This window comes from Symsagittifera roscoffensis, unplaced genomic scaffold, assembly GCF_963678635.1.
Source record: "Symsagittifera roscoffensis unplaced genomic scaffold, txSymRosc1.1 SCAFFOLD_385, whole genome shotgun sequence".
NCBI lineage: Eukaryota > Metazoa > Xenacoelomorpha > Acoela > Convolutidae > Symsagittifera > Symsagittifera roscoffensis.
In genome coordinates, this window is record NW_026970881.1 from 20,343 (window position 1) to 33,584 (window position 13,242).

General features: G+C 36.5%; 1 protein-coding gene across 1 annotated transcript; it reads left to right on the plus strand.

Moving 5' to 3' along the window:
• The first annotated feature begins 10,385 nt into the window (after positions 1-10,385).
• Positions 10,386-11,865, plus strand: LOC134856021 (uncharacterized). The gene is made up of 2 exons (XM_063872394.1): positions 10,386-10,435; positions 10,524-11,865. Exon 2 carries the CDS (start codon positions 10,526-10,528, stop codon positions 11,723-11,725), a length of 1,200 nt encoding a protein of 399 aa, XP_063728464.1. The 5' UTR covers positions 10,386-10,435; positions 10,524-10,525; the 3' UTR covers positions 11,726-11,865.
• Positions 11,866-13,242: the final 1,377 nt, after the last annotated feature.

Consider the following 13,242-nt stretch of genomic DNA (forward strand, 5'->3'; position numbering starts at 1 on the left):
AGCAAACAGTACAACTTTATTATGCCTAGAAACAGTTGGCAAACCAATTATATACAGCAACAACAACAAAGGACTTAGGACTGAACCTTGTGGTACACCATATTAGTTTATTTTAGTGTCTGAACTTGAATTGTTATAACTAACGTACTGTTTACGTTTTTCAAGGTATGGCCTCAAAAGACTAATAATTTTACATCGTATATCGTATGTTTTGCATTTTTACACTAAGAATTTGTGATAAATTGTGTCGAACGTTTTTGTATGATCTAACAGCGTACACACGGAGTCAAGATTATCTTCAAAGTTCTCCACTACTTGTTCACTGAGTTCTAAGGTAGCCTCAACTGTGCTTTTTTTCTTATTTCTGAATCCATACTGACATGCTGTTAATACATCATATTTGTTCAAAAACTTTCTCAAGCGAACATTAATTATTTTTTCTAAATTTTTGCCCATAATTGGTAGAATAATTATGGGTCTGTACTTACCACAATCTGATAATGTGCCATTTTATGAATTGCTTGAACTTTCGCAACCTTAAAAACTGAAAGATAATAAGACAACTCTACACTTTGATTAAAAAAGCAACTATGTAGCTCATTTATAACCGGACTTAACTTTTTTGTTAGGTTGTTACTTTGGTTGTAACTATCAAGGCTGTTTGTTTCTTCTGTGTGTTAATTACTTCATAAACTTCTTGGGGTGAAATGGTTTAAAAAAACTCTGTGTTTTCAGTTTCTACGACGTTTTTAAAATTTTGTGGTGTTGTATTAGTTTTGATTAGCTTCTGACCAATTTCAATTAAAAAAGTTAAATTCTTTTGCACTCGGAGAGTCGCAATCTGATTCAAGCAATAACTTTTTTTTACTTGAATAGGTTTAATTTATACTTTTAAAATTCATTTGATTTTTGTTATTCTGTTCAACTATAAAAATGCAACTACAGTTTTTAAACTAAATTAGACACTTGTGATTTCGGTTGCTGAAAATTGCAACCAAGAAAAGATATCAACTTTTGGACAAGCTTAGTTGCTGAAAGTGCTAATTGACAAGTTAAGAGAAAAAATAGCAATCTATGAATTGAGATATACGGCTTTAAGAACTATGCTTCAATTGCAAAGGTTCTATTTTTTAAACTAGTTGCTGAGAATTGCTACGTGTCTCAATTTCAAGCGTTCTTCACCCTTTTCGCTTTTCTTGTCGACTATTGCGTTTATTAGATCATTGACTTGTTATAAAACTGAGATTTATTACCGTGTTTTTTGAACATTGTTTTTAGGCATGCATCTTATTTAAAATCATATTGAACAAAAAAAATAGGAAGAACTTGTTCGCCTCTATGCGAACTGTTGAAGTTAAATTTTGTCTATGGGTGAGAAAATATGGAAAAATTTTTTTTAAAGAAAACGACAATTTTTTGAAAGTAAATAGATTATTCTGTAGAGCTAACGCTTTTGCTCATTCAACCGATGTAAACCTAATAGCTACATCAAGGTTTTTAACTCAAAACTTCAGTGTAGAGTGACTGCTACCATCTCCACAACTAGAGTTCATAAGAATTTACATGCTTCACTTTTCCACGTTCAAATTTTCTTTTTTTTCTACTTCGGGAGAAAAACTAGCGCACATTTTCACGATTCTCATCTCATTTTTCATTTCGGATGCACCGCATTTAGAGCTGGTCGCCCTATTAGCCAAGGGTTGTTTCTTGATAGCATTTCCATAGTTTATAAATCGATCACATGGTCAATTTTTTCATAACGAACTTGCCCACGGTGATTTTTGCACCAAAACGACATGCTGCACTTCCAGGAAGATCTAATGAAACCATTTTTGACTGCCTCATGGATTATTTTTGATTCAATAGGAGTGAGACGCTCGTTCATGCATGTTTTCTTCCTGTTCAATTTGTTGCTTTTATTATTCAAATTTGTTGTAACTTGGAAGTTGCTAATTTGTCTTCCAACCTAACAAACTTCACAGAAATCGTAGCGGTCTATGCATGAGATTGATTTGCGGTACCCGGCATAATGTGGTACGCACTCAAAGAGCTCTGCGTAACTTTAGTGTATCCTAAATGTCTGAAAAATACTAGCAAATTACCAAGAAATTAGTTTTCTTTTCGTAAGAATCACCCGAATTTTTTCTCTGATTAAATGAAGGTTTTTTGACTAGGATGGAATCCTTACTGGTATAACGTTCCTGTACCGTCAACCATTCGTGCAAATTATAACAAATATTTTGTAAAACGCTCTTTTGTGCAAGTTCACTCTTACCAGATAACAAGTTGTTTGCCATCAGCAGCAACGCCTCTCTCACCTTCTTATCCGTAACCTGATTGATGATATGATTCATCTGCTGTAGAATATCTATGATGTATAAAGAAACCTTTTTAATACAATAATTAATAATAAATGAAACCAATGATATTGTCTTTTTGTTAATTCAAACAACTTAACTCAAGTTTCTAGGGATCAGGAAAACGATGAATCATAAAAAAGAATTTTATTATAACAAAAATTGAAATTTGTAAACTTTATTTTGTAGCTCATCTCCCCTCACGCTATTTAAAGTAAAAAGTGTTAAGTGCTTTAGCATGTTTAAAGTATCGTTTAGAATAAATAACATGACTCGTTTTGTATGCTTAGAGGTACTTAGCGTAGTGGTAAGGCGGTCACTTCAAGATCGTCAGATTTTGTAATCGATCCCCTGCCATGGCTAGGATAGTGTGCGAGGACGAGCTCTCACTTGACCTCTAGCTTCAGGTCTACCACAGCCGAAACCACAATTATTATATTGGAACGCCTAACTCGGATTAAGAAGTTAGCGCATTAATTATCGCAAATTGGCTAAACTGGCAATTTTTAAATCTCATAATTTTTGAGAAAAAAAGATCATAGCTCAAGTTTGAGCTCAGAACAACAATACTTTTCGGATGGTATAAAACACTTCCGCCACAAATGGCTCGTTTAGAAGTCGAAATTTACCTGGAGTAAAAAACCACCCCGAGCACAAATATTCCGTCACTTTATTCGAAACTAGTCTGAAAAAACAAAACAAATTAACGTCGAAAACAAGTTTAATCAGGGTTCATTATATTTTTCAGTAGTTCTGATAAAAATTTCGTATCGCATCCCGCCCTTGCTAAGCATGACCACTCGATTGCTGTGCATTGCTCCAATCAATTCAATTTTGATTCTGTTTTGTTTTTAATAAGGTGTTATACTCTAGTCTAGAGGTCACTTTCCTAAAAAAACACCAACAATTGTTTGCAACTAATCTTCGCTTTCATAATTGATTTTCAATTGAGAAAAAATGCTCATCATACAATTTCTTACTCATAGTCTATGGAAAAATGCCGACAAACAATCTTCATACAAAAAGTAGAAATTATTACCGATATTTCAAAAGTTTCGGTAATTGGAAAAAGATATTTGTATTTGTGTGAAAAATTTTTATCAAACAAAATGCTTTGATCAAAATGGTATTAAAAACAGCTTTTCATAAACAAAAAATTTCAGAAATTTTTATACAATTAGAGTTTAATGTGGTTTTTAAATTAGGAGCACTTTGTATCTCGAGAATTTGCTTGATAATAATAGTTATTTGATAATAATTTATCTCCTCTATGCTCAAAATTCTTTCAAACATCCACCTCTAACAAATTTTTGGGAAACAACTTGCATGCATGAAAGGACTTTTTCTGAATAACATAGTCCGGTTAAACTTCGAAAGTTTTAATGAATCCCGCACTGACAAAAAATGGTTTTGGATGGATATAAAATGATTGTAAATCGATTTTAAATTGCTCCAAATTGATTAACAATGTACATTTACGAACTTCAATGGAATTTAAATCGATTTGAATTGATCTTTTTTGAAAATTTTGGATCGATTTGAGCGTCTTAAAGATCGATTTGAATCGATTTAGGTGGATTTTCAGACTCACTAAAATCATACCCTTTAAAAAAAATTAGAGTTTTTTATTCTCGATTTTTTAAATATCGTGCCAGATGTTATAGAATTCAATGAAATGATCCACATAAATCAGATTTAAAGCTCAAAAATAAGCAAAGAAATTATAGAAAATTATTGTAAATCAGATTTTGCAAAATCCTATGTAACAAACAAGAAAAAGGTCAGAATAAACTAAAATTTGATCTCATTAAAATGCAATTAAATCATAGAAAACTATGAATATATATCAGATTTTGGGCAAAACCTAATAAAACGAATCAAGAAAAGAGTGAATATAGATCAATTTTTGAGACCAAAATATGCAAAAAAAACATATATTTTATTCGATATTTTGGTCTTTTTATTTGGTCTTTTTATGCTACAATACGCTAAGGATGTAAATTGAAAAATGATAGGCAATGAATAAATACAATAAAACTTCGTAACTGATAAATCTCGAATAAAAAAATTGATTTAAATCCGTTTTAATCCCTTTAAAAGTGAAAACAAATCGAGACTGGACAAAATGCATTTAAATTGATTTAAAGTCGATTTGGATCAGTTTTTTAGCTGGGATTTAAGATCAATTTAAATTGATTTTAAGTCAATCCAAACCAATCTTCATCTTTTTTTTAATTTTCGTACATTTTTTTCATACTAAAATTGATCTAAAAATAAACAACGTACTTTTTTCATACTACAATTAATCCTAATCCATTTTTGTCAGTGCGGGATGAGAAGTCAATGTTATTATGTTTTTTTTTCATTTTCAAATGACAATAAGAACTTGACTCAAAATGAACTTTTAAAAACATGCCATCATTTGCCACCACTGAATGTTTCAAAGTAGAAACTTTCTAGCCATAAGCAAAAGGTTAAGTTTTTTATGATGATTCCTTGTCAAATTCACCGTATGAACTTCAAAAGCAAACGACAAACACTGAAACATGAAACACACTCAAAAATTGTGGTATTAACTTTTTTTAAAAGCCTATCAGGCTAATTTTATGAATCGAAAATTGCTTTTCTACAATTTTCTAGAAGTTTCATGCTATTTCGTGTATGTATGGATCGTATGACTAGAATTTTTCATGTTCAAACAAACCAAGCATTATCAAAAAATTCAGTCAACCCGGCCTGTTTAGTGCTCTTTAAGTCAATATCAAGTTTCAGCTTAGTAAATAATCAAATCAGATGTAAATTGTGCAGAAACTGTAAAGGATTTTGTTTAGAGATGGAACGATTGCTTATGCAGGGTCACATCGTAAAAAAAATTTAAAACATCACGGCTAATTATGTCGATAATGATAACGCTGATGCCGATAATGATAACGATGATGAAAAAAAACTTGAAAAGAAAAAATCTTGAATTGAGGTGACAGAGAAAAATTTTAAAGTAATATATGCCAAATGGTGCTGGGCATTGAAGATCAAATGGAAACTGAGGGCAAAATAATCGGCACGAAAAACGTGAAAGACCTTTTTGATGAATCTGATTTCATTCATGCATACATACAACTTCCACTGAACACGAAAACTAGCAGGTATTGTATGATATCACTTGTCGGGGCTTGTTTCACTAAAGCCTACAAGTTCAAAACTGGATCATGCAGAACTAAAACAAAGCAGGCAGGCAGAGTTCCGACGTGCGAAGTGCATCAATACTCTCCAGGCAACAGTCATGAATGATCTTCTTACGTTCCCAACACCGATCTGGCGTTTTTTTTTATTGAACAGCCTATATTTTTCATATGTCAACTCTTTCAAAGGTATCTCTGGCCATATCTACCTTTTCTTCGAAATCCATCTCAACGTTTCTTTCCTTCTGAAAACATTGGAAACATCTTTCCGTCTGAAAATATTGGTCTTCTTTCCTTCTGAAAACATTGGTAACTGGGAAAGCTAAGTGGACTTCCCGTATACAGGTCGAATGTACAGGGATGACCTAGGGGTATATAAACGAAAATTTGGGAAACCTCAAACCGTCGTGAGCGCCCACCTCGAAAAACCTATCAGCAATCCACTTCAAAAGCAAACGACAAACACTGAAACATGAAACACACTCAAAAATTGTGGTATTAACTTTTTTTAAAAGCCTATCAGGCTAATTTTATGAATCGAAAATTGCTTTTCTACAATTTTCTAGAAGTTTCATGCTATTTCGTGTATGTATGGATCGTATGACTAGAATTTTTCATGTTCAAACAAACCAAGCATTATCAAAAAATTCAGTCAACCCGGCCTGTTTAGTGCTCTTTAAGTCAATATCAAGTTTCAGCTTAGTAAATAATCAAATCAGATGTAAACTGTGCAGAAACTGTAAAGGATTTTGTTTAGAGATGGAACGATTGCTTATGCAGGGTCACATCGTAAAAAAAATTTAAAACATCACGGCTAATTATGTCGATAATGATAACGCTGATGCCGATAATGATAACGATGATGAAAAAAAACTTGAAAAGAAAAAATCTTGAATTGAGGTGACAGAGAAAAATTTTAAAGTAATATATGCCAAATGGTGCTGGGCCTTGAAGATCAAATGGACACTGAGGGCAAAATAATCGGCACGAAAAACGTGAAAGACCTTTTTGATGAATCTGATTTCATTCATGCATACATACAACTTCCACTGAACACGAAAACTAGCAGGTATTGTATGATATCACTTGTCGGGGCTTGTTTCACTAAAGCCTACAAGTTCAAAACTGGATCATGCAGAACTAAAACAAAGCAGGCAGGCAGAGTTCCGACGTGCGAAGTGCATCAATACTCTCCAGGCAACAGTCATGAATGATCTTCTTACGTTCCCAACACCGATCTGGCGTTTTTTTTATTGAACAGCCTATATTTTTCATATGTCAACTCTTTCAAAGGTATCTCTGGCCATATCTACCTTTTCTTCGAAATCCATCTCAACGTTTCTTTCCTTCTGAAAACATTGGAAACATCTTTCCGTCTGAAAACATTGGTCTTCTTTCCTTCTGAAAACATTGGTAACTGGGAAAGCTAAGTGGACTTCCCGTATACAGGTCGAATGTACAAGGATGACCTAGGGGTATATAAACGAAAATTTGGGAAACCTCAAACCGTCGTGAGCGCCCACCTCGAAAAACCTATCAGCAATCCACCATAGAAAATGCACAATTCTGAAAGCATCAATAATTTTGCTTGTGTTATTCCAAGTCTCTTTGGTGTGTTTCAATCGTTTTTATATGAAGACGATATGAAAGATACCGCCATCTTGAATCAAGCTTTGTGTAAATTGCCTCCAAATATGAAGGAGTCTTGTTCATCCTACATGGTCCAGCGGAAATAGTATTGTCATAATCTCCTTGATTTTAACGAGTGATGGAAAGAAAAGGCCGAAACGCATGAGCGTATGAAAACTTTTCCTAGTAAAAACAAAAACCGAGGAACCGTCAAGACAAAAACTACCACCCGAATTTTTGCATCCAGCAGTAGGCCGAACAAAGTTGAATATCCTCCCTGCCCACAATGCGCTGGTAAACATCCGTTATGGGGATGAAAAACAATACTCAAGGGGCCAATTTTTCCGCGGAGAGAAACTCGGTTTCTTGTGTCTTCAAGCGGACCACTTGTCCCGTAATTGCCTGAAAGCTAAGAAAAGCAGTAAACCTGAGTACGAAAGATCGCAAAACGTCCTCTTACATGGTGCAGACCACATTTTGCTCCTCGAAAGGAAGAAGACAAGTCTTCTACCGAAAAAAACTCCGTCGGATAAATCAACGTCTTCTTGTACCGCATCCGTGCAGGATGTTAAAGTCTCCTCCAGGTTATTGATTTAAGTGTTCCATCTCAATCAAAAACCGATAATACTCTCGTTTTGTGCAATCACAACTGGCTTTCCGCAGGCTTGGCCCGACGTCTGAACTTGTCAGGGAAAAAATTGATTTGACCCTAAAATGTTTTAATTCAACGGATACCGATCCAATCCTTCAATGTAACCGCTCACGTAAAGGATAAAATTAATGTTTGTTCTCACGAAGTTGATGTTCCGGCCCTTCAAGAAAAGTATCGATACCTGGAACCAATAAAGCCAGTTCGCTATAGTTATTCGGACATCGAAATGACAATTGGTCAGATTTTTTATCACACATACGTCCGCTCGATTCATGATGCAAATAAGAAAATTCCAAAGGCTGTTCATCTGCTTCTAGGCTGGGTTTTGAATAGCCCATTCCCCTCCTCGTCTGGGTTGTTACCAATTTATTTCAAAGGTAATGCGGAAGACGTGGAACATGTTAGCCAAGTTAAAGCGTGGTATGGTTTAGAGAGCTATGGTACACACAGGCAAGCTGATGCTCGTTCTGTAGTCGATCAGCGAGCGCATAACTTTTTTGAATCAACAACATACCATGATGGTAAACGGTACTGGGTAGGAATGTTATGGGCCGATGATTGCAGTTTTTTACCCAAAAGTTACTACTCAGTGCTGGCATAGTTCAAAACGCTTGACAAACGGCTCGAGAAAGATAGTGGTTTAACAAAGAAACACACTAAGACAAAAATTGAAGACCTCGATAAGGGTTATTTCAATCCAGCTATACCGCACAATCCGCAACTCGGCTCCGCCATTCAATGGTTTTTACCCTATCACCATGTCCTCAACTCAAACAAGCCAGTTAAGGTTTGTCGGGTTATGAATGGTGTGTCAAAATTTCACGGCCAATCTATAAGAAAATCTTTTTCTTTGGCCCTCATTTACTGCATATTTACTTCACGAGTTAATGCACTTCTACCGACATCAGTTTGCCAACTCCTCGGACATCGAGGGTATGTTAGTTTAGGTTGGGATAACCCCTTGTGATTTGCGTTTTTTGTGGCGCGAGTATGCCACATCGGAATTGGAAGTATTTCAGTATACCCCGCATATTTTCCGTGCACGGGACTCCCCGACGTGCGCGAATTGCGCACTTCGGCAAACCGCCAGTGATAACGTTGAAACTTTTCCTGAAAAACCTAGAGCAGTACTTACTAGGTTCTACATGGCTGATTACTTCGATTCATTCGAAACCGCGAATGAGAATAAGAAGGATCTGGTGAGCCTGCTTAAATCGGTGGTAATCCGTGTCTCCAAGTTTTTTAGATTGAAGAAAACTTAAGACCTTCAATTGACGTAACTGCAAAGTGAAAAAGTAACTGCTAAAGGAAATTGCGAGTGTTAATGACCATTTGAATTCTCATGTGTTCGGGCTAAAGTTGAACCATGGAAGTGACTGTCTTTTTGTTAGTCGTGGAGTTAATCGTGAGCTCCAAACATCCGTTACGCACCGAACTGTTCTCGGTTTCGTCTCATCCTTATTGGTTTGGTTGCCCCTACACGTCTGCTTTTGGAACATTTGGCGCATAACTAGGAAACATTGGGATGATTTCTTCCCAGAAGCGCTCCGGAAGCATTTCATTAAGTGGCAGTTAAGAATGTTTGTCTTAGGAGAAATAGTCGTTCCCCGAAACCACTTGAGTAATCCATTCGATGAATTTCGATGAATGTGAGCTCCAAATGTTGGGGGATAGCTCGCAAGATGTAGTTTGAGTCGTTGGTTTTCTTCGTGCCCGGATTATTGAGACTCAAAAATTTGAAATTTTGTTCGTTTTTGGTAAAGCAAGGGTAGCGCCAATGAAGGCTTTGTCAATTCCGAAGGTGTAATCACAGGCCGCTTTGCTGGCATCTCAGTTGAAGGAAGATATTCTAATCATTTTAGCCCGCACGTTTTTACACCACGTTGTTACAATGTCTTCACTCCACCGATAAATTACTTTCGCCGCAAAACGTAGCTCAAAACGATGCCGAGTCGTAGCTCTTTTACCAACACTTTGACCTTATGCAGGCGTTTCAATGCCCCAATAGTCTCTATGATTGCGTAATATGTTATGTTTAAAGGTTTTTACTTAACAATAATCATCAAGGTTACCGCCTGAACAGCTAGTACTACAATTTCAAAAAAGGCATATTATAACACAAAAATAATTTTCTCAATTATAGATAGATCTTTATCATACAATTCCATACCACTCCATAGAAGACAAGTTATATGATATATCTTGACCAGCATTTTTTGTTCTATTGATGAAATTGATATTTCTCAGTTTTTAGCTTTTAGGAACCCGCCTTATCAAAAATGCCCCTCTCAGTTTTCCGCTTTCCCTCCTTCCTCGTCCCCCCACCATCATTATGCCAGTCGACACACAAAGTCTGCTTTAGTTAACTTTCAACTATAGTATGAATCACCAGCGTTATCATAATGAACCTTCAAAAACCTAATTATAAGTTTCAATGAAACATACAAGCATTCATTCCAAAGTAACAACTCTTCTTTGTTTTGAACTCACAATTGAAAGTGGGAGGGTGTAAAATTTATTCACAAAAACAATCAATTTCAGTAGGCAAACACAAAAACGACAATCCTTTGTCGGCGAATCAGTAAACATCTTGAAACACAAAATCATCAAATTGGAATGTGAGTTAAATCTAATAATAAATTGAACTAACTGCTTAGCTTGACTATTGAAAGTTTGATTATTACTGACTTTGTTAGAATTATTTAGACATGTCATCTTCAACCGAAGACCAAGAACCGTTCGCTACGACGAACCGCAAGTCCGATTCGAGTCAAGCCGACACTGAATACAGCACGGGAGACCCGAGATCAAGATACGATTCACACATGATTATAAAGCGACGAGAGGTGAAACGCGAGTCCAAACTAGTAATAGCGGGACTCGGTACAAAACGAGTTTCGAAAACGTCTGAGTCGGGTTTTGATGACGGCCAGTCTATACGAACCGGATCCCCGACTGGCTCAACGTTATCGGGGTTTTTCCCAGCTCGCAGTAAGAAATCAAACGAGAAAATAGACAAAAAGTGGCTGGAAATTATGGCCAACTCTCAAAACCGACATGATGTTACGGCTCAGAAACTTTTGAACAAAAAGTTTAACATTTATCAGCAGCGGAGCAACACGCCTTCTGTTCGCAAATTCAACAGCGAGCGTAAAATTCAGAGAGTAAATGACCCGAAGTCGAGTTTCGGCTCTGAAGTTCTTTCGCTTCCAAAGCGAGAAAACTCGTTGTTGCGAAGTTACTCCGAGAGCGATATTTCACAAGTGCCAACAATCAACTCTTCAGTGCCCGAGGCCTCAGAAACCGACATTCGAGTTACGGAATCTGAGATGTCTGGAACTGATTCTGACAAACATACAGCCAGCTTGGAAATGACTGGAAGTAGCCAAGAACATCAAAAAGGGCGAACTGGGAGTTCGCATTTATCTGCTGGATCAGTTGACATACAAATTACAGGACACACGATTGACGGGCCCAGCACCCAAACTATTGTCCAGAACGACAACGGTGGAAACAGCGATTCGGTTCATACAAATGGTGGGCAAACTAGCATCCGGGTAAATTATGAAGATTGTTCCAAAACGAGGACTGTTGATCCTGCAACTGGTCAAATCATTATAAATATTGTAACTCCTGCCAGTCGTTACGGCGACTCAAACGTGCAGTTTAAAGATTCTCCGGGAGCTGCACCTGGTGCTCAGAACGAGGCGTCTCGTATCGAAGAAACGAAAACAAATGACACTTCGGTTATTTCTGTGCCTCCGCGAGCCAATCAACAAGCAGCTGGACAGTTCGTTTCGACGAACGAAGGAATTCCGCTCATTAAGCCTAAAAAGAAGAAAAGAGGCTGTCGGTGTTGTTTCTGCTGCACGTGTAGGTGTGGTGTTTCAGATGACGAGGATTTCTGAGCACAAGTGTCGTTTCTTCAAAACAAGTTGAGAAAAGACTAAAGAAAAGATGGGAAATGATTTTGGTTTGACTTTGTAGATTTTCGAATTTTTTCAAGCTACCTGAAAACCACATTTTTAAAATAAAATTGATCTTTTTGAAGCAGTCGTACTTTATCCTTTATCGTCGTTGGTTTTGTCCGAATTGTATACGAATAAATCCCTCACGATAGAAATACTGAATTATTGAAGTCATATTGTAGAGAGTATCCGAAAACTTAAAGAGTGCAAAATCGCCTTGAATATTACACATTTCAAGGAGTGAAATTAGTTGACTGAGGAACTCAGAGACATTTACAGAGATTCTTGATTTCTTGCAGATGATCAGTTTTGCGGCTTTTAAGGACAAACGCTGGGCACAAAAATTTGGTTGCCGAGAGATTTGAAGGAACGAACTGAGTTAGGACCGAGGTGGTTAACTCATAGAGTAATTTCGGATAGGGTACACCGTCTGCTCGTCACGCTATCTTATTTTCGGCCGGATAGATTCGTGCAACTTCTTAGTCTAATACCGATCCTAATCTTACTCTTATACTATCTAGTCTCAGGGTGTTTAACTAGTCTCTGCTAGGCTCAATAGATCTAGGGTATACTGGTTTATTGCGGCTGCTGAAGTCTTCTTGGAGAGTCAACTAATTTCTAAGTTAAATTCAAATCTCTCTGGTGCTGAAATTACAAGTAATTCCAGCACTTACAAATAAGTGGGTTGTTAGTTAGATGGATCATGATTGGTTAATATTAAATACTTTACAGTGGTAAAATATCTAATTTATCCAATCATAAAATGTAGTTTAGATCAGGTTCCACCCATCCGGGTTTTACAGAGTTTTTTAGAATAGTCTTTCTGCAATTCAAAAGATGGATGATATTGGTATTTGGCGAACATCATATTTCGTCTGGGTTCTCTTGTTAGAGAAGTTCCAGATTCAATCGTTGTGTCTTCTCATGTCAACGACTGGGTTTTCGCAACAAACTCAAATCTGATTTCAGAATGGTTTGCTATGACAGGTTTTTTCGTTTCATGTAGAGAACTTCTTTGTGTTTGACCTTGTCTGGGAATGGCGTGGAGATTGTGCGTGGAGGGGATGCCTGGTTACTCGGATCTGTACGTATACTTGAACATCGAGGTGGTCATTGTTCTAGTTCAATGAAGTCCTTTTCTGCGAAGTCAAGTCGTACTCTAAATCCTTTGAGTTGTGATTGTGTGCGGCATATTGATTGTGGTTGGCCATTCTTTTTCGAGTGTAGTGGGGTCATTTTGTCTTTGGATGTTCGTCTTTGGTGTTGTATGCTGATCTATATACTGCAAGATATAATTTACATTTTATAAAATTTTTATTAGTTTAGTGTTTTAGTTATGATTTTGGTTAGTTGTTTTCACAAAAGCTTTCTGTTTTAGTTCAGTTATTTTGAAGAGTTACTCACCCTTGAGTACCTCTTATTAAAAATAGGAGTGTGGTCACAAAGCGTGGATGTAG

Coding starts and splice junctions, on each gene's coding strand:
- LOC134856021 (XM_063872394.1), top strand. CDS start 10,526: ATGTCATCTTCAACCGAAGACCAAGAACCGTTCGCTACGACGAACCGC.